The following is a 26,372-nucleotide window of genomic DNA, read 5'->3' as shown; positions in this document are numbered from 1 at the left end:
TTTAAAGCCAAGTGAAAATCAATAACTGCCGAAAATGGAATCGAAACACTACATGGATTTACGATACTATCGGCGTAAATTGAACGCAACATAAAGTGATTATTTAAATGCGTAATTCAAATTTTACGTGTAAACTTCTGCAGAATTTATTTTTTTTCTTTACAAAAGAAAAATCTTTCTGCAAGAACTCTATAACGTTTTGCGACCATGTCGCCGCGATTCTGCCTCAGGGATGACGAAAAAATGAACTGAACCAAAAATACATTTTCGAGAAAAAAAGATCAGTAGCTTTACGAACATATGGCGCGGACATCTGTAGCTTACTATTTAAAATCCTCTTATCCGAATTCGGTGAAATCAAGCACTCAAATTCGACAGAAAATCAGATCCCCAGTGTTATTATTCTATTTTAAGAAAATGCGTAGCGGTGAGTTAAGAGCCTTAATCATTTGTTAAAGATTAGGAAGTGTTTATATTAATCTTTTTGTATTAATATTTTTAAAAAATATATATAATTTCATTCGAATAAATATTTAGTTACTTTAAAGTGGGGGATCAACGGGCTAATTGAATCTGCTTCGAAATTCATATAGTAGTTACTTATAAGGTGGTAACATTTTGCATGGTTTTAGTCGTTTCTATGATACAAATAATTTTATAATCCCTGAATAAATTTTAGTGTTTCATACATTACATGTACAGTAATCAAGCATAGAATACAAAAATATGAAATGTTCAAAAGTTTAAAAAAAAAAAAAAAAAAATTTATAATTTTTTTTTTAATAACACTATTTTTATTAAAAATGTACTGAAAAAAAAGAAACTTGTAAATGAATGAAACATTTCTTTGTCAAAATGTTGTTTTCATGCACTATATATATTTTTTCTTTTTTTGTATTCTACTATAGTTTAAAACAAAATATTTTTATTTAAAAAAATTAATTAGTCATTCTAAACTAACAGGCCAGCTATCAAAGTACTTTTTAGGGATAGTTATATTTCTTCAACTAAAATAATTTACAAACTTACGACTCACCACAACTTAGTTTTTTTTCTTATCGATATTAATGTAATAATTGTATTTACAGCTTATTCTGTTGATTTCCACAATGAATCACACCTGAACATTGCACAGCTACATCTGCATTTACAAAAGCGTAACTATAAACACGATATATGGTTTTCGATTAAACCTTACGATAAAATGTCATTTATGTTGCTCCTTGAGTTTGAAACAAACCAAAAAATATTTGATTATTAAAGATCTTGCAATAAACTACGTTTTTTAATTATATCTAAAATCATTTTTTTTCTTCGTCGATTTTCTTTAAAAAAAAAAGTTTTCAATTTTTTTCAGAAAACGACTTAATCATATTTATTAAATATTATTTTTCTTAATTAGGTAAACATGTAAAAATCTGTTGGGTGTTCTCAAATTTGAAACGTTTGTTTTATTTTCTTTTACATTTTATTTTACTTAACTATAACTTATTTAAACGTCACGATGGTATAAATCATTTTAAATCCCTGAATAAAGTGTGGAGCCGTAGTGACTTATAGGATAGAGCACTCGCCTCCCAATGACGTGATCCGAGTTCGATTCTCAGCGATGGCTGGTCGATACGAATTCCGCACCGACCACAGTGCTGACGTAAAATCCTCAGAGGTAGACTGATCATGGGTGAGAATCCCCAGGCTAATCGTGGCAGTTTTTCGTAGTTTTCCTCTCCGTGTAACGCAATTGTAGGTTAGTTTAATCAAAAGTCCTCTACGAAGGCAAATTTCTCCCACTGCTTGATCCAAGAGTTCCCTTGCCTTCTAGATTGGGTTCAAAATTACATGGCTACGGAGTTGAACATTAGTAGTAGTAAACGCAAACATTGGGTCGGCTGTTAAACGACGGTTGTAAAATAAAATGAAACCAAACTGGTTTTAAAGTTTTCAATTACTTTCATCTTAATATTGATTCTTAAGATTTCCATATAGTTTTAACCCGCTCTTAAATAGTAGTTTGCGATCCTTAATTTGTATTTTTTTTAAAAAACTTAATTCTTAAAGATGATTTTAAAATTATATATGAGCACTCTGCATAATATCAAGATGGCTTCGTTTACATTGCCGAGGCAAGTTTTTTTTTTTTTCNAAATGGTTTTGAAGATACCACTTACACCAAAAAGTGATAAATATAGAATTATTTTGTTGAATAATTATTAAACAATCTGAAGTCATTAGTTTTTTATTTAACAAAAAAAAGTTTTTTGGTGTTTTCTTTTAAAATATTTTGAAAATTCATTGAGAAGGCATGTGCCTCCCCCCCTACTACTACTCATATGCCTTCAATTCACAATGATGAGATGGACTTAAAAAAATCATGTTGCTTTCTGATTGTTTTTTTTCTTTCGAGAACCCGCCGTATAACTATTCTGTGCAATCATTTTTATAAAGTGAAATTTAGTGAAAGGGCTGTTTCTACCAATTAGTGAAGGGGCGTTTTCATAAATTAGAATTTTGTGAATCGGCCATTTTATTTTTTAAGTTTAAACTTTGTGCAGTGGCCATTTTTTAGAATTTGAATTTTATAAAAGGAACTACAAAGGCGGCACTGATTACCTCCTGGATCAAACTCTGCTAGTATATATTTTTGTAATGTTAATGTAAATAAATATTTAAAACATTTTTATGCACTTATGATACGGCAATCTCATGTTTTAATCTCCATTTTTGTTTAGATTGGAGTTGTTTTATTGAGTTTCAACTGTAATTTCCAGGAAAGTTCCCGAGATCAAACGAATTATACAGGATGTGAAATTTATGTAAAGGAAGGATTCTTAATTTTCGATTGCTCTCCTGACTGTACTTATAGTTAACCCTATAAATATATATTGGGACTTAATGTTTAGATTTATAAATCAAAAATTTGAATTCATCGAGGAAAAAAAGGTTTGTTTGTTCAGTGACTGTACGATTTTGTGTCTTACTCCTTAACTTTATTTAATAATAGCCCAAATAAATTTGCTTATTTGAGGATAACCTTCTGAACCGTTATTAAAGGTGATAAATTTTTTTTGAGGAGGAAATGGAAGACACTAGTAACATTACATCAGTCAACAAAACATGGACTTTTTATCAGTTAATTTTCTCCATCTGTTAAAGGAGAAGCTTGGCTTAACCCCGTCCCGCCTCCTGTGGGAGGCATCCAGGGAGGCAGATGATCCATTGAACAAACATAGTGTAGTTTTTACAAGTGAAAGATGATAAATATAATGGCAACTATGAACAGAAGTAAAGATGATCAGTACAACAGACAAAATATGGTCTGTTAAAGGAGAAAAAAAAATTGTACGCACAAACTAAGATTGATTCTAATAACTAAATTTGCATGACTTACAAATGATGTGTTCAATTTCTAGATATGGTTGTGCTTTTTTTTTCATTATACTTTATATGGAATTAAAATGACTAAGAAAGTAGAAAGCAATTTTTGAAATCGATCATCCTTAGTATAATTTATTTCTTCACTTGAATGGAATTTTATTGAACCTTTATTCTTTAATGGAATCCAGGAGTTATGTTGTATTCTGGATTGGGTTCAAAGGCTACGGAGTTGAACATTAATAGTTGTAAAATCAGAATTGGGTAAGTTGTTAAACACCAGCTGTAAAATAATATATATATACTACTCTACAATAATCCAAATTTTGAAAAATACATACTTTACTACAAAGTTTATTGGCGATCGAAATGGGCTACAGGTGGCATAGAGCAGAACTCTCTTCGGCAACACTTTGCATGCTTTCACCATTACGCGTGTGGAGAGTCGAAAGAGAACGAAATACATTAGTTTCAGTCTTGATTTTCAAATAGATTAAAAACTTTTTAAAGTTACGAAACTATATGGAAGTGAAAAAAAAAAACTATATTGACAATTAAATATGAAAAATAATAAGAATAGGGAAAATATCGTAATACATTCCAACACAACTGAGAAAAAGGAAAAACATGGAACCGGTCTTCTCCCCAGATGGCGTATATGAGCGCTGTGGTCCTGATTATTTTGAGAGGAGTTTAACTGTTAACCATATGTTTCTCTTGGATTGTTGCTTGCTTATTAAATCGAATGGAAGCTATAAGCTAATGAAGAAAGATTGCCGCTCTTTTCCATAATCTACAATTAAATCGAATGGTTTCTGTTTATCAAACTCGAATTTCTCTTCAGAAAATGGGATGGCAGTTTCAAGAAAATGCTTCGTCTGTTTTTAATACATTGTTGTGTAAAATTAAACAGTAATGCTACATAAATAGGAAAGCATAGAACTTATATTCAATACTATCAAAGAAGCCTGCATTTTTTTGTAAAATTTTATTTTGTAATGCATAAAGCTTACAGCAACAAAATCTCCTCGTTGTAAATTAATCAAAATGACACGCTCTTGAAAAATACATAATATTGATCTTTCGTTTCTTACTTTTACCAAGTTAGAAATTATCAATCTACTTGAAGTAAGTTGGGTGTTTTTTAATTTTTGAAAATGTGTGATACAACATTAAATCATGTTTAAATTTAAACCCTTCCGCCAAAACAATTCTTGAAGTGTATGTTTGCATATGACAGGAATCAGGCTATTTTTACTGACTGTTTTTCTTTTAAAGTAATTGATTATTTTTACAGTACAGAATTATTTTAATATTTTTATACTTTTTATTTAAATTTCGTTATAATTCAGTATTCAAATTAAATTTTAGTAACTTTTTAAATCATAATTGAAATTTTTGAGCTTGTTTAATTTGGTTGCAGTAGGTATAAATAGTAAGATTTTTTTAAAATTTTAATTCAGTACTTTTACATTTATTTTATAGTTACTTATGTACTATTAAATCACTACACTGTGCCAACTTACATTGTAAGGTGACGTGAGTCGAACAAAATTTGCATAAATTCCTCCCCAAATGTTTTTTTATTTGGGGATATTTCCATACTGTGATTATTATGCCAACTATAAGCTCAACGCTCCAAAATAATTTTAAATGTACAATTTAAAGAGAAAAACATATTGAGCAGGGATGCAGAGAGTTTTCGACCACTGGGAAAATTTTAGTACTGTGATCTGTGGCAGAAAAATCACCAAGTCTTGGCAACTTTCAGTCAGTGATCCGCAAGAAGCTAAAAAAAAACATTTTGATGAAAAACATCACGAAAAGAGGCCAACTCTAAAGGCATACCTTGTAGCCACCCGCAGGTAAACATCTACACGTTTTTCTTTTTTTTAAAAATTGCAAGTTTAAAATTTATTTGGCACCATGGCTGGCATGTAGTTGGCGTGACAGATCACAATACAGAAATACCCCCCCGTCCACTATTCAACCTATTCAGTCCTTTTGCTGAACATTCAACAAAGTTTTATTTGGAAAATTATTTTTCGACAATGTTTTTTTTGGCAGAAATTTTAATAGATTACCTCTTTTAATGTTAATGGATATTTTTTTTCTTCTGGAAAATATTATTTTTCTCTTTTTTCCAACTTTAATTTTTTTAAAATTGCTATTACTTTTTTTAATATGTCTAATTATCTTAATATCTGATTAGAGTTATTATCTTAAATACTTCTATTGATTTTTTTCCACTTTACCCCATACCAATAATACATCAAAGTTTTGATTATTTTTTAATAATTACCAAACTTATTTCTATATAAAAATATTATTTATTATTGATATTTAAAAAGAAAAAAATGTTGCTATTTGGGCAAATGGCTATTTGTTACATCCCTAAAGTAGAGTCTCTATAGTAATCACTATTTGTTACACCGCAGTGAAAAGAGAAAAATCCTCTTCAAATGAATGCTTGATGTTTTGGTAATCTTTCTTCATTTCTTGATTCAACAATTAAGTTTATTATGTGTTAATGTCTAATGATATTTAAAAGTTTTTATTTCTTTAAATTTTGTTTCTGAATCAGGGGTCTGTTTAGGAGAAATTTGGGTCTGTTAACGAACCCTTCACAAAATATCTTTTCATAAAAATGGACCCTTCTCAAAATATTTTAACGTAAAAACAGACCCTTCACAAAATGATTTTTCTTTTAATCGGATTCTTCACAAATTTGTTTATCTTCATTATTGTTTTGTTAATCGAATAAATCCTTCCGAGGAAGGTGGGGGGGAAAGACAGATGTAAACTAACTAAGTTTTGTCTTCGGCAGACGCTTCTTCCTTTATTCGTCCGAAATAAATATTCTGCTTTCAGCAGTATAGGCTAAATACCAAATATTTGTATGTTGCATCTCTAATTTGGAAGCAGAAATTGCTGTTTATTTTTGAAAATTTAATTTTTTCAATTATAATTTTACAGTGCTGAGCATAATCTTGTATCTATTTACAATTTAAAAACTCCTTGAAAAAGTTTTTTGCAATAACCAGACCTTATTTGCAAAAATTCATAAAAGCAGGACCCTGGTTGAAAGAATGTGAGTAATTTTTTCACAATTTCACAAAAACAGGACCTTTCACAAAATGTCTGGATAGACCCTTGTGATTGCATTGAATTATATCAATTTAAGAAGGTTAAAGATAGATTTTTTTCATATAGGTAATAATCATATAGGTATCAAAACCATCAGAAATATCTTATGAGTAACATTCAGATTGCCAGGCGTAAGTTAATAAGATTATTTTTTAAACTTGAAATAAGATGGACATTAATAAAAAGAAATCAATTTACTTACGCTCATCTAACTGAGAAATACTAAAAATATTTACCTTCATTATTATTTATTATTATTATTTTTTTTTTTTAGTCTACACGTCTGTCTTTGCTAGATTAGTTTTACACCATTATAACTTTTCCTTTTCTTTTTTAGGTTACAAAACATTTCTTGGTTTCATTAGAGATTTTGAGCTTTGATTATTCAAGCAGTTTTTTTGTAAAATAAAGAGAGAAGTGCTGTTCAAATCACAGTCAGTAAAAATTTTATAATGCACTCTTCATTATTTCTACATGTTTTTTTAATATGGCACTAAAATTGTGACATATTTTACATTTTAATGATTTATGTGTTGCAGATTTATTATCAAAAGTAAAGTTTATGGGTCTTAAATTAAAACTTGTTTAAAAAAATTTTTATCAATTTTTTGCCTCTAAAAATAAGGCTAATATTTATACATAACCAGGAGTGCAAGCTGCACCAAAAAATATAAAAAAGTAGTGGCTATTTTATTTGTGAAAACTAAAATTTTAAAATTAACAGTTAATTTTAAAAATATAGATGGCATGATATAGATCTCGAAATACTTACCTAACTGTCATAAGTGTTTTTTGATAGTTAAGAATGTGTTATTTAACTTGAGAAGAAATAAAATTTAGTAGTTTTATTACCGCTCTCTATGTTTTTAAGTGCTGCTTGCATCACTGCATAACATTAAAATAGAGAATTTAAAAAGAATCAATAATTAATTGCTAAAGTCATAGGTCTTAATCCTTTTTGCTTTCCTAAAGTGGTTTGACCAACTACTAGTGTGTATTCCTGACTTAGTAAAAATACCATTATAGGAGTATCATGTCTTCTGAAACTTCTGTGAATAATTTTCCTGTAGCCAGTAACTGTTCAGTTGCAACTAGTGCAGATTCTTATTCTTGTAATGTATGTAACAAGAGTTTTTCTAAAAACTCTCTTCTAAGGAAACACAAAATCATTCATACTGGCAAGAGACCTTATTCTTGCAATGTATGTAGTAAGAGTTTTCTGCGACGATATAATTTAATTGCTCATATTCTTGTTCATACCGGTGAAAAACTTTATTCTTGTAATATTTGTAGCAAGAGTTTTTCACAAAAAGGTCACCTAACTCTTCATAATTTTGTCCACACTGGCAACAAACCTTATTCCTGTCCTATATGTCTCAAGAGTTTTGTTCAAAAAAGTAATTTGAAAAGACATCAAATCTCTCATACTGGTGAAAAACATTCTTGCACTGTTTGTGATAAAGTATTTTCTACACCTAGCTTCTTAACTCAACACAGTCTTATCCATTCTAGCGAAAAGCCTTTCTCTTGTAGTATATGCAGTAAGAGTTTTTCACAAAAGTCTCTTTTAGCTAGACACCAATCTGTTCATAATAGCGAAAAACCTTTCCTGTGTGTTATATGCAATAAGAGTTTTTCTCGAAAATGTTATTTGCGTACACACTACCTTGTTCATACTGGCGAAAAACCTTATGCTTGTGTTAAATGCAATAAGAGTTTTTCCCGAAAATGTTATTTAAATGCTCACCTTGCAATCCATACTGGTAAGAAACCACATTTTTGCAATGAATGTAATAAGAATTTTCAAAGAAAAGCTGATTTAATGCGGCACAAATTGAAACATACTGGTGAAAAGCCTTATTCTTGTAATATGTGTAATAAGAGTTTTTTAAGAAATACTGATTTAACTAAGCACAAATGGGTCCATACTAGTGAAAAACCTCATTCGTGTAATATGTGTAATAAGAGTTTTTCAAGAAATAGTGATTTAGTTAAACACAAATTGAAGCATATTGGCTAAAAAATTTTAAAATAAATTTTAAAATAACTAAAGCAATAGTTATTTTAGTAAAAATAAGGTGATCCATACTGACTAAAAACTAAATATTTTTGTAGTATTGTGTCAAAAAAGGTAAAGTGGTCAAACATAAAATTAAAAACTAGATCTTTTAGTCTATTATGGAGTTTAAAGACAGTTTTTTTGTTCTAGCATTTCTATGATCTATATGAAATATACAAAAATATGAAGAATTTAACATTTCAGTCTAGATCAGAGTTGGCAAGGTTTTGGACAGAATGGATTAATCCACGGTTTAAACCAGGGTTTAAAGCATCCTGTCCAAAACCTTTTTATTAAAATTATGTCACAGTTTAAAAAAAAAATAGTGGGGAAAATAAAAGGTTTATTTTTGAACAAGAAACAAAATGAAAACAAGTTTTTGTATTATTAAAAAAAGTTTATGATTATTTTTAATATTGCATTATTTATCCTTATGCAAAAACATAATTTATCAGTATTAAAAGAATATTTATTCATATTTAAAGGATAAGGTATTCAATTTTGTAGTTCAATGAAATGTGGAGCTTCAAAACTTATAAATATTTTCCTATTATATTGTATGTATATTATGTTATTTTCCTTTAATAAGTTATAGCAAATTGTATAAAAAATATAAAATATTTATTAATATATGCAATTATTATGTGTACAAAGGTTACACCTATAAAATTTTTACCTTTTACCAAAGTTGAAGGTTTTGGACACTTTAAGACAGTTTTAGTCAGTTTAGGACAATTTTAGTCAGTTTAAGACAGTAGGACCAACGTGTCCTGCTTAAAATGAGTTTAGGACGTCCGAAATCCCAACCCTAGTCTAAATAAATAGCTTTCTTCTGTTTTTCCATGTAACTACAGTACCATAGTTTGATCACAGTTGGAAAAAAAAATATTTTTTTTGAGTTAAAATTTGTTTACTTTTTATGTCTTTTAAAAATAAAAGTTTAAATAATGTTTTTTTATTTTTTATTAAAGTAACTAAACAGTTGAAAGTATTTCATAAAAGTTCTTTGCATGCATTAATTAGTATCTTTGATAAAAAAAAAAAAAATCTCTGCTTTAGCTCTATATTTATTGATAAAACTTGTTGATTAAAAAAAAAAAGAATAACTGAAGATTTTGAATATGCTTTTAGATCAGTTTACAGTTCCACCTAAAATGCAAATAAAAATTTAAAACTTAATAGTGTATTAATAATGTATGTATAAGAGTGAGTCTTATTTTTTTGTTAATGTATATAAAAGTTTCATGCTTCTGCATTAGTTAATGTCATTATTTGGCAATATGTATTGCATCAGTGCCAAACAATTTATGAAATAAACATTTCTTGATTTTTTCCTTCTCATTGAATCAATACAAGTTTTAATATGAAGAAACAGAAAATATAAAACACTTTTTCAAGTAATATATATATATATATATATTATTTTAATGTAATGCAGCCTATTTCAGATTTTCACCATGTCATTATATGTGTATATGTTGACATATATACATTATATGCATTTATGTCTACATATATATATATTTATGTTATATACATAATGACATGGTGAAAATGACTGAAAATCTCAAATGAACTGCATTAGATTAAAATGATAAAGGTTATTGATTTAATTAAGAATAAAATTTCATCATTTATTATTAGCTTCAAGCATGCTTATAAATAATGCAGCCTGAAATAAAATGTTATACGTAGTTTAAATTTTTTTTTTTAAATAAATTGAATAATTTTTAATTTTTTTTGCATAAAAATTGTATTTTGAAAGTATTTAGAAATCATAAATCAGAATTAAAATATACCACACAAATTTCTTTATGTTGATAATGGAGAAAAATTCTAAAAATAAACTGAAAATTGAATAGCACCTTATTTCCTTTTATACTATTAATTATAATTTAATCTGCAGGGATTTATGAAAATGCAGAATTTATATTAGCCAGCGTGTTATGGAATTAAAATTATTGTTTTTGTAGCCATGTGCTGTCTTCTCTAATACAAATGCAAAACAATAAATGAAGTATCCTCAGTGTCAATATAATGGAAAAGACTATCAGTTTTTTTCTTTTCTATTAAAGCTAATTAAAATATCTGATATTGGGCTCAGATTTTGTTAACAATATAGCACAGGATTTGTAGATTCTTGGTAACAAGAATAATCCACATTTATCATCAGAGCCGTTTTTATGTTTACAGGGGCCCTGGGCCTGTCATTATCTGGGGGTCCTTTATGAGTAATATTAGAGAAAAAAAAAATTATTTTGAATAATTTTTGAAAATTATTTTATTTTAAGAGTAAAAAACATGTAAATTAATTATAAAAGCTTATATACATTATTTTTATCGAAAATTTAAGGTAACAATACTTTTCGTGCTTTTTGAGAGGTGAATCTTCTATCACATCATCAAAATCAATTTCCTGTAAGACATACATTTTGCTTTGCAGATCAAAATCTGTTAGACTTAGAAACATCAAATTTTGAAGGTTTTAGAAAATATGCAAGAAGTTAGAAAAAATACTAGAAAATACAGTTTGATTATTTTTTTTTTTATAATCGCTGTTGAAAGATTGACACAATTTTGAACCAATGTTTAACTAAGTAGCCTTGAAATTTTATAACCAATCCAGAAGACAAGGAAACTCCTGGATCAGTACCCAGAGGTATTGAATTGTTAAGAGAACTTGGAGGAGTTTATGACCCCGACAGATTTAACATGCACCAGTCACCATTTTATACTTGGGTATTACTCGGCCGGCTCAATTCGAACTCCCATTCTCACGAACACGAGTCCATAGCCCTACCATCAACCAAGATATCGTGACCAAATTATTAGTTTATTTTATAACAATCATTGAGCAGCCCACCCCATTTCGAGTTTACTACTACTAATGTTTAACTCCGTAGCCTTGTAATTTTGAACCCAATCCAGAAGACAAGAGAACTCCAGGATCAAGTGGTGTAAGAAATTTTTGCCTTCGTGGAGGACGTTTTGATGGAACTAGCCCTCACTTGAGTTACATGGAGAGGAAAACCACGAAATACTCCCACGGTTAGTCTGATACCAAGGGAACTATAATCCATGATCCGCCTACCACTGAGGATATTTCACGTCAGCACTGTGGTCGGTAAAAGCCGGGTGTTGAATTCATATCGATCAGCTATCACTGGGATTCGAACTCGGTGCACCTCATTCGGAGGAGAATGCTCTACCCCTTGAGTCCAACTTTATTGAGTAATAACTCCACGTCAGGTACCAATTTTCTAATTTCATTGATTGGTACCAATTTTATTGATTTGCTTAAATTTAATCATCTTCAAAATGTAAATGGTAATTCGATCATAATTTTTGTAGAAAAAAGAAAAGAAAAGAAACCGTTTTTCCTTTTAACCTGCAATGAATGGAGAAGCAACCACGAGGATTAGTGACCAAAATGAACAGGTAGCGGAGCCTTCCAGTTTTTTAAATAATTGTTAAATTATTAGTTATTAACATGCGTACTTAAAAAAATAAGAAAAACATTTTAGAAGAAACATTTTAGTATTAAGAAATAATAATTAAAAACCGTCATCAGCTGGAATAGAACCCACGATATCACAGTTTCGTGCTAAATTTCATAATCATCAGCCCCAAATATACACACCTGCCTTGCGGATATTTAAAAAAATTTTTTTTTAAATTTTGTAAATTAAGTCATTTGGATACTTGACATTCTTGAAAAATGCTTTCCAAATTACCATTTTTAACGTTTATAACAAGCATCTTCAGTTCATTTAGAAGTAAACCATAATTCGGCTTATTCATTTTCAGCTTATGTATATGCACCAAAAATAAATTCAAAATAAGACTAGATATAAAACAAGGACTGCAAATTTAACTGTCGGATATAAAACCTTATTTAAGATTGAAAATGATAAAACGATGAAAAATCTACATTCCTCGAATTAAATATTTTAAAAATAGTCTGTTTTTAGGTTATAATATTCGTAATTACCTTAATAAACTTTAATGGTAATGTCGGGGTTCCGTCAATGGAAGACATTTAATATATCAATGGAACACACTAAAGCTCTATATCAATTAGCAATTGGTTTTAGAATTACAATTATAGAATAATTATTATAAGATTATTAAAGAATGAATATAGAATTAATAATTATTATAGAATGAAGGGTTTTCAAAGACAAATATTTGTTAATGTTTAATATTTAATCTAAGAAAAAAACATTACCCATATTGAACTCTAACGAATAGCCCCTGATAAATTTCGTGACAAAAAAACAAAAAACAAAATTGAAACCTGATTGATTTCCGGATTTTAGGAACACCTTCTAGTTTTACTATTCAATCAAATTGGTTTCGATGTCATTCATCCCACATGTCTCACTAGTGATTCAGCATATTTTGATATCATTTTTATTTCGTTTCTTACTTATTATTAATTTGTTTGCAACAATAATTTTTTTACTACTTTTTTGTGTATTAATTGTTAAGGTATTAATTGTTTTTTGAATTGACAATTTCAATCATCTTTTAGGTATTTAAAACTGCAGCATATCACATGAAAGTATTAAGTATATATAATTTTTACAATGAAGTAAAATAATAAAAAAATTCTGATCCTTAGGAGCAAATATTAAACAGATCGAATGATGGAGCATAATTACCTTTTAAACAAATCAAAAATTTTTTTACCTTTTAAACTAAAAATTGGCTTATTTTTAAATAATTTATTAATACTCAAATTATTTTAACGATGATATGACAACGAAGTTTTTTATTTCATTCAGTCATTTATTAATATTTTTTTCATTTATTTATTTATTTTTATTTCATTAAATTAAATGCACACGTTTAAAATAAAAACAAAGCTGTAAAAATGTCATATATGGTTTCGATTTATAATTTTAAGAAATTGTTTCGTATTTGATTAGGAAATTCAAAAGCCTTATTAATGAAAAAATTGAGAAGCCTTATTAACTTTAAACACATAATAACAACAAAAAGGAGTTAGAAATAGAAACAAATATGATCAATTCACAATAAAATCTTAAGCTAACTAAATAAATTAATTTCGTGTACGAAATATAATATTACAAATTAAACATATTTCATATTTAGGGGAAACATGGAAAATTTGGTCATACAGGAGTTTTAAAATGTTTTTTTCTTATGTTTAAAAATTTTTTTAGCTGATGATCATTTGATTTCAATGCTCTATTAAACAAAATCTTATGTTGTTTCTGTCCATTAGCAGTAAGTACAATTAAAATAAAATTACATTTGTTGTATCAATTTTATCCAGATAACAGACCAAATCAAGAGCTTTGACAAGCAGGCCAGTCAAAGAGGGAATTGAATAGTGGCCCGCCATTTAAATAAGTAAACAAAAAATCTCAATGTATATATCAAAAACTGCGCAAACCTTTCACGTTTTCCCCAAAATCAAATTGATTTATCAAAATTGATTTAATAGAGACATTTGCTTACCTACAACGCGAAAGATTTATGTCTTCATAATATCCTACGAAAGTTTTATATAGAAATTCCTATTTCATTCTCTTACGATTGATTTGAAAAATTACAAAATTAAATCAACTACAATAATTAAATAAATTAAACAATTAGGCTAGTTGAAACATTTAGGATGATTAAAGGGAAAAAAAAAAGCTTTTATAATAAATTAGAAAAAATATCTAAATTTTTTAAGAGAGAAAAATTCGAATTGAGCGAGTCCCAATTTAAAGACACTATAGAAATCTCAAGACAGATTCTAACAAGACCCTCCCCCAGAAANTGAAAGTATTTAGAAATCATAAATCAGAATTAAAATATACCACGCAAATTTCTTTATGTTGATAATAGAAAAAAAATTCTAAAAATAAACTGAAAATTGAATAGCACCTTATTTCCTTTTATACTATTAGTTATAATTTAATCTACAGGGATTTATGAAAATGCAGAATTTATATTAGCCAGCGTGTTATGGAATTAAAATTATTGTTTTTGTAGCCATGTGCTGTCTTTTCTAATACAGATGCAAAACAATAAATGAAGTATCCCCAGTGTCAATATAATGGAAAAGACTACCAGTTTTTTTCTTTTCTATTAAAGTTAATTAAAGTATCTGACATTGTGCTCTTAATTTTGTTAACAATATAGCACAGGATTTGTAGATTCTTGGTAACAAGAATAATCTACATTTATCATGATAAAATATCAATTAAGAGAAGCATCGGTTCTTAGCTCATTCTGTATGTTATTCAACTAATTTTAAAATTAATTAGGATATGGAGTTAGTAATGATTGGTTTTATTTCAAATATTTTTAGTGACATTATGGTTCAACATTAAATTTCCTTACATCAATTTTTTTTAAAGAATGTAAGTGTATATTTTTCAAGGAATGCAATTATATATAATTTAAAATTTTATGTTTATGATTTAAATAGGAGTAGAAGTAGGAAAAATTGAGTCATTCACTGGTTCTTATACTTGTCTCTATTAGATTTTTTGTTTTATTTAATAAGAAATTTATTTTAAATTAAAAACTATTTAAAAAAGAATGTGTAAATTTCTAATTTCGGATGAAATATGCTTTATTTTATAACAATCGAACAGACCAAAACAGGAATCTGAAAACTAAAAACCAAAATATCAATACAGTAAAGTTGAAAGTTCTTTTATATCAATTACTGTTATGGTTACGGACCACTGTTAGCCATTTCATGGTGGTCTGAGTTTAATTCTAGTAGTTCGTTCTAATGGACAACCGTTATTTTATGAATCTTGTTTAAAATAAATCATAGAGATTCACATGAGCATTAAAACTCAAAATTTAAATTATTATATGAAAATAGATTTTTTTTTCTCATTCTGTTTGATTAAAGTAAGTATTTACGTAAAAAATAGTAAATTACATTATTTTTAAATTTTTTGTCTAACATGCGCTGAAAGCTCTTTACTGCCTATGCTTCCGGGTTACCATTTCCGGTGTATTTTGAAGCCATTTGGCACACAACTTGCTCGTTGTGTTTTGAGACAGTCTTGAGTAGTATTTCTTGTATAAGTGTATTTGCTACCTGATTTATTATTTGTGTTTAAAAAAAGAATCGTCATTTGAATACCTAACATTTCAAGGCATAGGAATTGTTATTTGAAGAAAAGAATCGTTATAAAACCCTTCTATATCAACATAAAAATTTAAACCTAAATGTTAATTTTTAAATTAACTTAATCTCGCTGCTCGAAGAATATGCCAACACTAACGTACGATGATGTACGGCTTGCAACAAGAACAAAAAGTGATAAACTAGTAAAAAGAGGCTAAATCAGAACGGCCAAAAAAGCGAGTTTTTTCTAAATCTAGCAACCATGTCAACTTTTATAACAATACATCTATATATAACTAAAACAAATTTTCACTTCAACCTCATCAGAATTACTTAATATCATTAATATCTTATGAAATACAGCTGATTTGAGCTCAGAAATCAAATGAATTATTTCTTTAATTAAAAACCAAATGATCTGTTTGAAAATGTCGCCTCGTAGAATGAGCTGTAGCTTTTGCTTCCGCAAAATAGACACTCCAGTAACTGAGTGTGGATATTTATATCCTGAAACGATAATTTCTAATTCTTCAAACCAGACGAAAATTTTTCTGAATTTGAAAAATCAAAATTATGTTTGAAAATATCGCCTTGCAGAACAAGCAGCTGTATACTTTTTAACCGGAAGTAGAGCAAGTCAAGAGCTCGAGGTTGTTGTCATTTTTGTCGTAAACACCATCCGTATGTAAGAGAAGACTTTTTATGAAAACTCCCATTTCACACGACACAGCTCAGTTTTTTTTTTATTTAATTTTTTTTTTTTTACTGTAGTGATTTAACCAAACATAACCCTTCTGCATACTGGCCGAAAAATCTCACTCTTGTAATATATATAACAAAGGTTTTTCAACAACCAGTGATTTAAATTGACACTATGTTGTTCATCCTGGTGAACAGCCTTTTTCTTGTAATTTACGTAGTAAGAGTTTTTCATGAAAAAGAGGATTTAAATAAGCACAACCTCGTTCATACTGGTGTAAAACCCTATTCTTGTAATATATGTAAGAAATGTTTTACATCAAGGGTAGTTTAACTACCCGTAGATTTTCCCATACAGATGAGAAACCTTATTCTTGTACTATTTGTAATAAAAATTATGCAAGAAATACTGATTTAACTAACAGCATGTTCAGTCATAGCGATACTGAAAAATATCATGTGGAGAAACATTCTTCCTGTTGGTTGGTTGTCGTGTTATTGACATGGAGAATAAATCAATAAGACACTATATAGGACCGAAAGACCTATACATTACTTCAGCAATATCAAGTCAGATATCCGAATAAAGATCTTGTGGACAGTCACTAATCTGTAACAGGATGGTCAAACTGGCAGGACAGGAGAAAAGATGTTCAAATGACAGTTCATCTTCTTGCATGCGTGACATGTTCAGGTGACAGTTCCTCTGCTGCAATGATATTCCCACTTCGTCGTAGTGCAGCTGCTTGCTTGTTCCTATGAACCTGAGAGCAGTGAATTGAAAAAATTTTGCACACAATTATAAAATTCATTTATCCAAAGATAATTCTTTGCAAAAATCAATTTTCAGTAAATATTTACAATTTTTTATTATTTTACTTAACATTGGTTGAAAATTTTTGAATTGTTAGGTACACAAATTTTTGTATCATTTTAAAGAATATAATTTACAACGCAAAATACAAAATTTGAGCAAAATCGGTTGAATAGTTCCTGAGTAATCGAATTTTAAATAACTGACGTTTTTGAAATTCAATTTCTCATTAAACTATTCAAACGATTTTGCCGAGCAAAATGATGTTCTTTAAAATGATGCAAAAAACTGTACCTTACAATTCAAAAATTTTCGATTATTATTAAATAAAATAATAAATGTTATTGAATAAAATAATATGGAATTATCTTAGGATAAATGAATTTTATAATTGTGTGAAAAAGTTGTTTGATTTGCTTAAATAGTTTTCGAGATATAGTGAAATACGCAAAAAATAAAATTAACATTAAGGAGTACAATTTTCTGAGCTCTCTCTTGATCAAACTATTGAGAGACTATATTTTCCAGATTGTGGCTACATAGTTTGTGGATCAGAAATCTGAATCCGCCAAGAAAAAAGTATGTTTATTTGGAGAAAATGCATTTTTGTGTCTGATTTCGCAACTTAAAATAATATTAATAATGTAATATAACTTTAAATATAATATTTATCGATTGTGCTTATAATTAGCATATTTGAGATTATCCCCTCGAGCCATTAAGTTTGAATCCCAGAACGTGAAGATCCGATCAGTAGATAAAAAGTTATTTATTACTTTTTTTGCACATTGTTCCATTCCTAAACAGCTGAGGATCAGGAAATGGAAGGGTTAAGCCATGGAACCGGTCTTCTCTCTAGATGGCGTATCGAGCGTCGCGATCGTGAATCGAGTTTTTTGTCAGACAAAAATAAGTCACCGGAAGTATTTCAAGTTAAAGTAAACAAAAGTGTAAATAGCTTTAATTCCGTGATTGCATCTTTGCTTTATAAAATTTGTTAATCCTTAAGAATTCTATGTAAGAAAATGGCTTTAGAAAGACTGTCCTTACTGTTCTGAATTAGATTAGAAATTTGAAGGTAAATTCTTTTTTTTAAATATTTTTTTTACATAGATTCCATTTTATGTTAAATGACTGTGGTATACACGTCATTCTTTGCTAGTCATTTGCTTAAATCTGCCATGAAAATTTGCTTAATTTTCATTTTATTAAAAAGTGTAACTTTTTAAACTCTTTATAGTGCAAATGGTGTTGGTTGGCAAAACAGTTTTCTAATGGTTTGTTATTTTTAAATTTTTGTTTGTTAATTTTTTATATATATATTAATGAGATTACAATAAAATACTGAAATTGAAAGTCAAATATCATAAGGAAGTATGAAAATATTGGATAATAATTTTTCGCACTAAGAAAATTTACGGAAAGTCTCTACTTAATTCTTTTTATACCACCTGCATACATAATTTTATATATTCTATGTAACGTTAAATTGTTAATACAGGCATCTAACTTATGACAGATTTGAAGTTTGTAGACTTGGAATTACTCAGAAAAAATTATCCTAGAATACCTATCAAGACATAAACAATAATAAATTTCAATATCAGCTGTTTAAAATTATGTGTTTTTTTCATGCTTGTATTATTGACTTTATTTGCAATTAAAAGTTTATATTGTAAATAGAGTCCATGTATATATGAATACACTTTTAAAATTTTTTACTGAATTAGAAATTGTTACTGAATTTTTGATATCACAAATTTTTTTTGTTTCTCCCTTCGAGTTTGTGATGTCAAGGTTTGACTGTGTATATTTAAACTGATTGGTGAGCAAATCTTGTGTTAATGATGTTTCTTGAGTTGGTATGTGCCTAACTTGTTGAAAAATAACTTAAAGAAAACTGTAACAAAACTCAAAATTAAATGAAGAGGCAAAAATATTGATATTATTTAAAGTAGCCATGTTTTTTTCTCCTTAAGCTTTCTCCATTTCCCTTCCAATGCATGTTATACAATTTTTTAAAATGCCAGTACAGTAAATATTTTGTGGAAATTGTTCCTGAATTTTTGATATCATAAATTTTTTAGTTTCCCCCTTTGAGTTTGTGGCGTCATAGTTTGACTGTGTGTATTTAAACTGATTGGAGAGCAAATCTTGTGTTAATGATGTTTCTTGAATTGGTATGTGCCTAACATGTTGAAAAATAACTTAAAGAAAAGGTCAAGAATTAGAAAGCTAATTATTATTTTTTGGTTTATAAACTTAAATTTCTCATTAAAATTGCTTTATAATTGGAATTTTTCAGTTAATTGTAATAATTTTTGATTGATTAGATTAATTGTAATAATTGTTTAAGTGTTAATTTTATTATTATCGTTATAAAAATTTCTTAGTATCTAAAACATTTAATTCTTAATAAGTATACTAAAAATGAACTCACCTTAATTTTTAGAATCAGATTCGAAAATACTTCCATGTCTTCGAGAAAAAGCTCAAAAATGGTGAAAAAAACTGAAGATTCTAGTTCAAAACCTTTGATAGATGACGACACTGATTCTACAGATGATGTCAAAGATACTGATTATTTAAAGTTTACAATTATTGGGTTAAAAATAATTCTATGGTGTCTTTTAATGGCATTGTTTATTACTTTAGAATTCGGGGCCGTATTTTTTGTTATATCTGCTTTCTATGTCATATTCACAAACTTTCGCAAGACTAGACGTTCATCGGATGAATTAAGTGCTTATTCAGTTTTTAATCCAAACTGTGAATCTATTGATGGTACTTTGACTGCCCAGCAATTTGAAAATGAAATCCGGTTTGGAATTGGTGGTCTTAAATAAAGCATACATGTAAATTATATTCATATACTTTAAATTTTATGTTCATATCTTTTTAAATGTAATAATTTTCATTTAACAGGGTTGCCACTCCACAGCCCCGTGGCAGAATTTTTTCGCACTTTCTGCCACAAATTTCCCTGGCAGTAATATTTACCTTTAAGATTCTTTTAATTGTAACAATTACCAGGATGCATAGCATTTTAAAAACGTGATTAAAGGTGCTTTTTTTTTCATTGAGTGTTTTTAAAAAGTGCTTAATTTTCCCTTTTCCAAAAATGCGATTATTCCTTTGCCATGTCGATTTTTGCTATGAATTATACAAAAAGACACTACATTTTCACAATTAATACAGCCCCAATCTATTTCGGCTTACGGTCGGTTCGTAATGTATGAAAGAAGATTCCTTTTACATGATTCAAAATTTTACGATTTTTGACAATTATCATAAAATATGTCAAAAGTTTTTTTTTTTGACATGATGGTTAAAACCGTCAATTGTCAAAAACTTGCCTACCCAGCCTAATTATATTTTTTGAAGTGCTTAGAAATATTTTTGAGTGCTTGAAAAGTGCTTATTTTTGTTAAAAAATTTGACTACGCACCCTGATTACTAATTTAAAGTAACAGAAATGTTGTGTTTACAGAAGAAAGTATAGAATAAAAATGTATAAAAATTTTAAATTCTAAAATTAATATTTTTTTAATTCTAATAAAATATTATAGATGATATTCTCGCATTTTATTGGTGGAAAAAGGAAATTTTGAAATTTGTAAATCATTACACAAATTAAAATAAGTAAATAAATTAAACGATAATAAATTAAAATTCGTACATAAATAAAAAATCGTAAAATCCTTTCAGAACTCCCTAAATAAAGATCACGAATCACTCGAATAGGACTCTTTAAAAAAAGAGATACTCAAATAAGTGTTATGTAAAATATGGTGTTCTCTAAAATAAAAAAATAAAATAAAAGAAAGAACATCCTTTCTAGACCGAACTATCTTTTAAACTTTCGTGATTTCTGAATTTTTTTTATTTTATATTATTAATTTGAAATTTTAGCTGAAGCCAGTTATTACCAATTTTTCAAAAAATTCTTGAATGAGAATAGCAAAATCATGATTATTTCTTTCCTCTTTGATGCGCAAGAAAGTCATGTTTGAAAAAAAATTCTATTAAGAAAAATAAATAAATTTCGAGAAATTATACAGAAAGAAAAACTAAAATTTTCCCCTTCCTAAATGAAAAATCTTTGAATCTGCAAAAACTCAGTAACATTCTGCGACAATGTCGCTGCAATTCTGCCACAGAAATAAGAATAAAATGGAAAATACAGGGACTTGAGAAATCAGCTAAAGTAGCAGGGAATTTTGAATTTTTCTTTAAAAACTGGGAAATTACAGGGAATTTTTCGTCTTATAAAAAATGTTAACCACTCAAAGTGGTTACCAAATTTTAATTGGATATTTAAAGATGGTATTTCATCCATATCAAACTAGTTCATTTACAATAGCAATCTTTGTTTTAAGTATGTTCAGCTGTTTTTTTTTCTCCGAGTTTTTTTCAGCAATTATAACTAGTTTAGTTAGCCCAATACAGCTCATGTCAAGAGCACAGTGATTGTGTTTTCCCTCTTAATATATTGTGCATAATATATACAGGGAAAGCACAGGGAATTTTTTCCCCAGATTTGAGTGGCAACCCTGTTTAAACTAAGTTTGAAAAGCTGGTTATTTACAACAGTATTTCTCAACCCGATTTACACGAGAGACTGGTAAAATATTTCAGTGTTTTATCGTAGACCAATTAGTTAGTAATTTGGACTATCGGCATAATTTTTACGCATGCAATATTTCAGCACCTAAGCAATTTTTGAACAGTTTGTGATCATTCAGATTCTTTCCAGTGAAAAATTTTATTCTAACCCTGTTTAAATATAAATAAAATTTATAATATATGTAACACAAATAATAATTTGCCTACCGATAGTTGGGAAGCAATGGTTTACAATATTAAAATAAACACATGTTTTATGTATACAGTAAAATGTACACATATATTAAGACACTTAATTTCAATGTGTCATTTATTAAGTTTTAGTATTTTTATATGTTATAAAATTTATTTTTACTGAAAATTACAGAAAAAAATGCTTTTCTGACAGTTCAAAATTGCGAAACATTTTGTGTTTTTGTATATTGTATTAAATTCTTTACTTTGAAATAAAAAGTCAATTTTATTTTTTATTCCGTGTCTTTATTGTTTCATTATAATACAACCAATCTTAAGTACTCTTTGACGCAAGTCAAAAGTAAATAAAAATTAAATAATATAAAGAGTAAATAATGATTAAATTTTTTATTGGCTGATTTTCATAGGGATAGATTACCATGTGAAAAACTGGGGCTAGAAGTGAAAGAAGAAAAACGGAATCCAAACCAAATGGCTCTGGTAATGAATCACCGATAAGTGCAAATTTGTTGGAAAATCAGATCTATTTATTCAAAAAAAAAAGAAAAAAAATTACTCCAACTATAGGGAACCATTTACTTATTCAGCAATATCTCCACTTTAAACAATGGTTCACTATATACAATTTCTTAAAAAAGAAATTTTTTTTTTTTTATCATGTTGCTGAAAAAAACGATTGGACTAATTTGCTTTTAAAATATTGACTAAATGCAGTAGAGTTTCCCTACAATGAAGTCTCTCATAAATGATAAATGACTTTTTTCCGGTAACAAAATTTTTATTGAAATGTTAAATAACATTCAAAATATTTATCCTGCCTAGAAGTGGTTGTCATTTTACAACCCTGTTTTTCAGACATTTCTCTTTCGATTTTCATCATAATTTTTTTCGTTTTTTTTGTTTTTTTTTGTAATTTTCTAGGAACTATTCCACCGATATCGCTCACATTTTGTATTTTGCCATGTAAAATTACATTCTGCAAAACTAAAATTGTATATCTTACAATTCAAAAATTTTTCTACCATTCTTAATTAAAATAATAATAAATATTTATTAAAAGTTAGTTTTTGCACGGAATTATCTTTGGATAAACAAATTTTATAATTGAGTGTAATTTTTTTTTTAATTCGCCTAAATTCTCGAGATATAGCGAAATACTCGAAAAGTATAATTAACATTAAGGGGTTCAAACTTTGGAGCTCTTTCCTGACCAAACTATTAGGACCATATTTCCTAGATTGCAACTAAGCTACCCCCAATATTTTGGGGGTCAAAAATCTAAATCCGTCGAAAAAGGTATGTTTATTCAGAGAAAGTACGTTTTTGTGCCTGTATTCGTAACTTAAAATATTGTCTGCACTTATTAATTAGCATATTTGAGATCAACCCCTTGAGCCATAAGGATCGACTCCTTGAACACGTAAATCTGATCATTAGGGAATAAAAATTATTCAAAGTGGTCCGGCTTTTTTTTTTGTTTGTTTACTGTACCTTTTATATTAAAGAAATTCTCTAAATTTAATATAAATTATGTAAATTAATTTGCCTTCTATATTTTTCGAAGGTAACAGAGCTGAATTATGCAAAATTTTATAAGACATTTTTCATTAAAGATATAAAATATTTTATTTATAACTTATTATTTGTTTATTAAATAATATTTTTGTTATAAGTTACTGAAAACTGTGTTAATTGAATTTTAAAAATTCTATTTTTTGAACAGGTATAAAAGAATGAAATGAAAATGTTACTTATTTTTTGTTATTGTTGTGATGATATCAATAGAATTTTTTTTATCTAATAGTATTTTTTTAAACTACTAATAGTATTTTTTTAACGATGTTGATTAGTAAAATCAATATGCAGTAGTCCCTCATAATAAAAAAATTTGCTCCTCTTTTTGTTCTATCACCTTTGCATAACCAAATCAAAATTTTTGATGGTTTTCCATTGATTGACCAACATTATCTTCATAGCAACCATCATTGATTCTATCATGAACCGTTATACTTTTTGATGCTAGCTAATATAAGTAACCATCACCTCAATGTAGGAATTCAGACTGATTTATGATGGTCCGCAACTTGTTTTGATGGTTTGTTCATGCTGAGCGATCACAAATTTCCTTTATAGTATCTTAGAAATCAAATGTTGGAACGGTCATGGACAACCATCATCTTAATGTAGGAATTTGGACTGATTTATGAAGGTTCAACATTAAAAAAAAGCCTAATTGTTTTGATGGAATATTCCTGACAACTCACGAGAATTCGCATTAAACCATCATGGATTGTTGGTCCATGAGAGTCAATCTTCTCTTGATGGTAAACCATCATAGTATTAAAGTAGCATTTTCCATCATGGAATGATGGAAGTTTGTTGTTATATCAAAGACCATGAACACGTAATGGAAAGTGTTGGAGAATGGTGACCAGAAAATGATGTTGAACCATCATGAATCACACTGAAATCTACATAATCCATCATAATTTTTTGATGTAACCATCAAGAGTTATGACTTGGGTACACAATCTCCAACTGACCAGTAATGAACCTGAACAATTTAAATCTAGTTGAGTTAAACGGGAAAAGTTAACTGAATAAAAAAGTGTGCAAAACCTCAATTGGCATCCTTAGGCAGAATATATATATATACAGTGGTGACCAAAAGTGCGGACATTTTTTGAAAGTTTCATGTTTTTCAACTTTGTGTGTTTGTAGAATATATTAATTTTCACTAAAATACAAACGTTTATGTATCAAATTAAAGGTAATTAACATGAAACTTTCAAAAAATGTCAACACTTTGGGCCACCACTGTATATATATATATATATATACACACACCAGGGTTGGGGTTTTGGACGTCCTAAACTAGTTTTTTGGACAGGACACGTGGGTTTTCTGTCTTACAGTGACCAAAACTTTGAACATTGGTAAAAGGTAAAAATTCTATATGTGTAACCATTGTACACATTATAATTACATATATTGATAAATATTTGATACTTTTTATGCAATTTGCTTCAACTTGCTAAAGAAAAATCTCGCAGTGGACTGATGGTTAAGACACGGTACCTACTGGAACACCGAAGTCAAGCATCACTGACTGTGGTCAGTGTGCGGGTGGGTGACAACTTGGATCAGTCTACGAAAGGACCAAAGGTGTGCGGTATTGGTGCTCGTAAGACCGTTCTATCGTAAAGTGCTCGACTTCGAGCGCAGGTCCTCTGGCTACCGTAGCGGGGATACCATCCCCTCTGCAGCAGAGGATCAAAATTGTGATGGCCATGTCTTTGGATAATCCTCAGGCATGTTTCCCAGACCGTCGCCAATAGTAGTCGCATGCCCTAGCGCGACGTAAATAAACTACAACAACATTTTAAAAGAAAACAATACAATATTAGAGGAAAAGATTTAGAACTTTTTATGCTCCACAATTTATTGAACAACAAAAGTGAAAACATTATCCTTTAAATATGAATAAATATGCTTTTAATACTGATAAATTATGTTATTGCATAAGGATAAATAATGCAATATTAAAAATGATAATAAACTTTTTTATAAAACAAAAACGTTTCTTCGTTTTGTTTCTTGTTCAAAAATCAACCTTTTTTTTTCACAATATTTTTTTTAAAATTGTGACATAATTTGAATAAAAGGGGTTTTGGACAGGACGGTTTAAACCGTGGATTAATCCATTCTGTCCTAAACCTTGCCAACTGTGATACACATGCATAAACTTTTTTTATTTAAAAAAAAATTCAAGGTTGAGTTTTCTACCCTTTCTCTTTGTTATCTCAAGCTGGTTGCTTAGATTTATTAAATGGTAAATCTTGCCCTTTAGAAAAGAAAGAACTTAAAATTTCAAGATAAGTTTTCCTCTAAAATTACATTGGTCTTTTTATTCCTGGTGGCTAACCATCCTTTCAGCTATACAAAAACTTAGTGGATTTTAAAATATATATATGGGTCATTCTCACGAAAACAGTCATTTTCATGTCCCCAGTATATTTTATGTTTGTTTTACAGCTTACGAAGAAAAACAATTCAGGGAAAGTGTCCTTCAGAATGCAAGCTAACAAAAGAATAAAAATAAAATTATCAATTTTTATTTTTTATTTATTTTAGGTAATTAAAATATACCAATATGTCATTCCCTCACTTGTCCCCACTGCTGATTTAAAAAAAGAAAAAAATTGTTTCTGAAATAAAATTTTTTTTTTTACAAATTCGTGTTTTTCATTTCAGAATACTGAAATATAGAATTCAGAAAATCAATTTTAAATTTAATTTCTGATAAAAATATTAACACAGCACTATTTTAAACTTTGTCCCCAGTGTTTCGC

General features: G+C 28.4%; 1 protein-coding gene and 1 non-coding gene across 2 annotated transcripts in view; both read left to right on the top strand.

Annotated features, from left to right (window-relative positions):
• Positions 1-6,959: 6,959 nt before the first annotated feature.
• Positions 6,960-26,372, top strand: part of LOC107453980 (zinc finger protein 271-like) — a 22,591-nt gene continuing 3,178 nt past the window's right edge. Inside the window, exon 1 of the mRNA XM_071180878.1 lies at positions 6,960-8,534. Coding sequence (XP_071036979.1) covers positions 7,553-8,534 — 982 coding nt within the window. The 5' untranslated portion in view covers positions 6,960-7,552. The remainder of the gene's footprint in view (positions 8,535-26,372) is intronic.
• Positions 17,646-22,295, top strand: LOC107453981 (uncharacterized). Its single transcript, XR_001585404.3, has 2 exons — positions 17,646-18,277; positions 19,652-22,295. It is a non-coding gene; the product is annotated as an uncharacterized protein (transcript).

The sequence above is a fragment of the Parasteatoda tepidariorum genome, chromosome 5 (assembly GCF_043381705.1).
Source record: "Parasteatoda tepidariorum isolate YZ-2023 chromosome 5, CAS_Ptep_4.0, whole genome shotgun sequence".
Taxonomy (NCBI): domain Eukaryota; kingdom Metazoa; phylum Arthropoda; class Arachnida; order Araneae; family Theridiidae; genus Parasteatoda; species Parasteatoda tepidariorum.
This window is presented reverse-complemented; position numbering and strand designations above follow the sequence as displayed.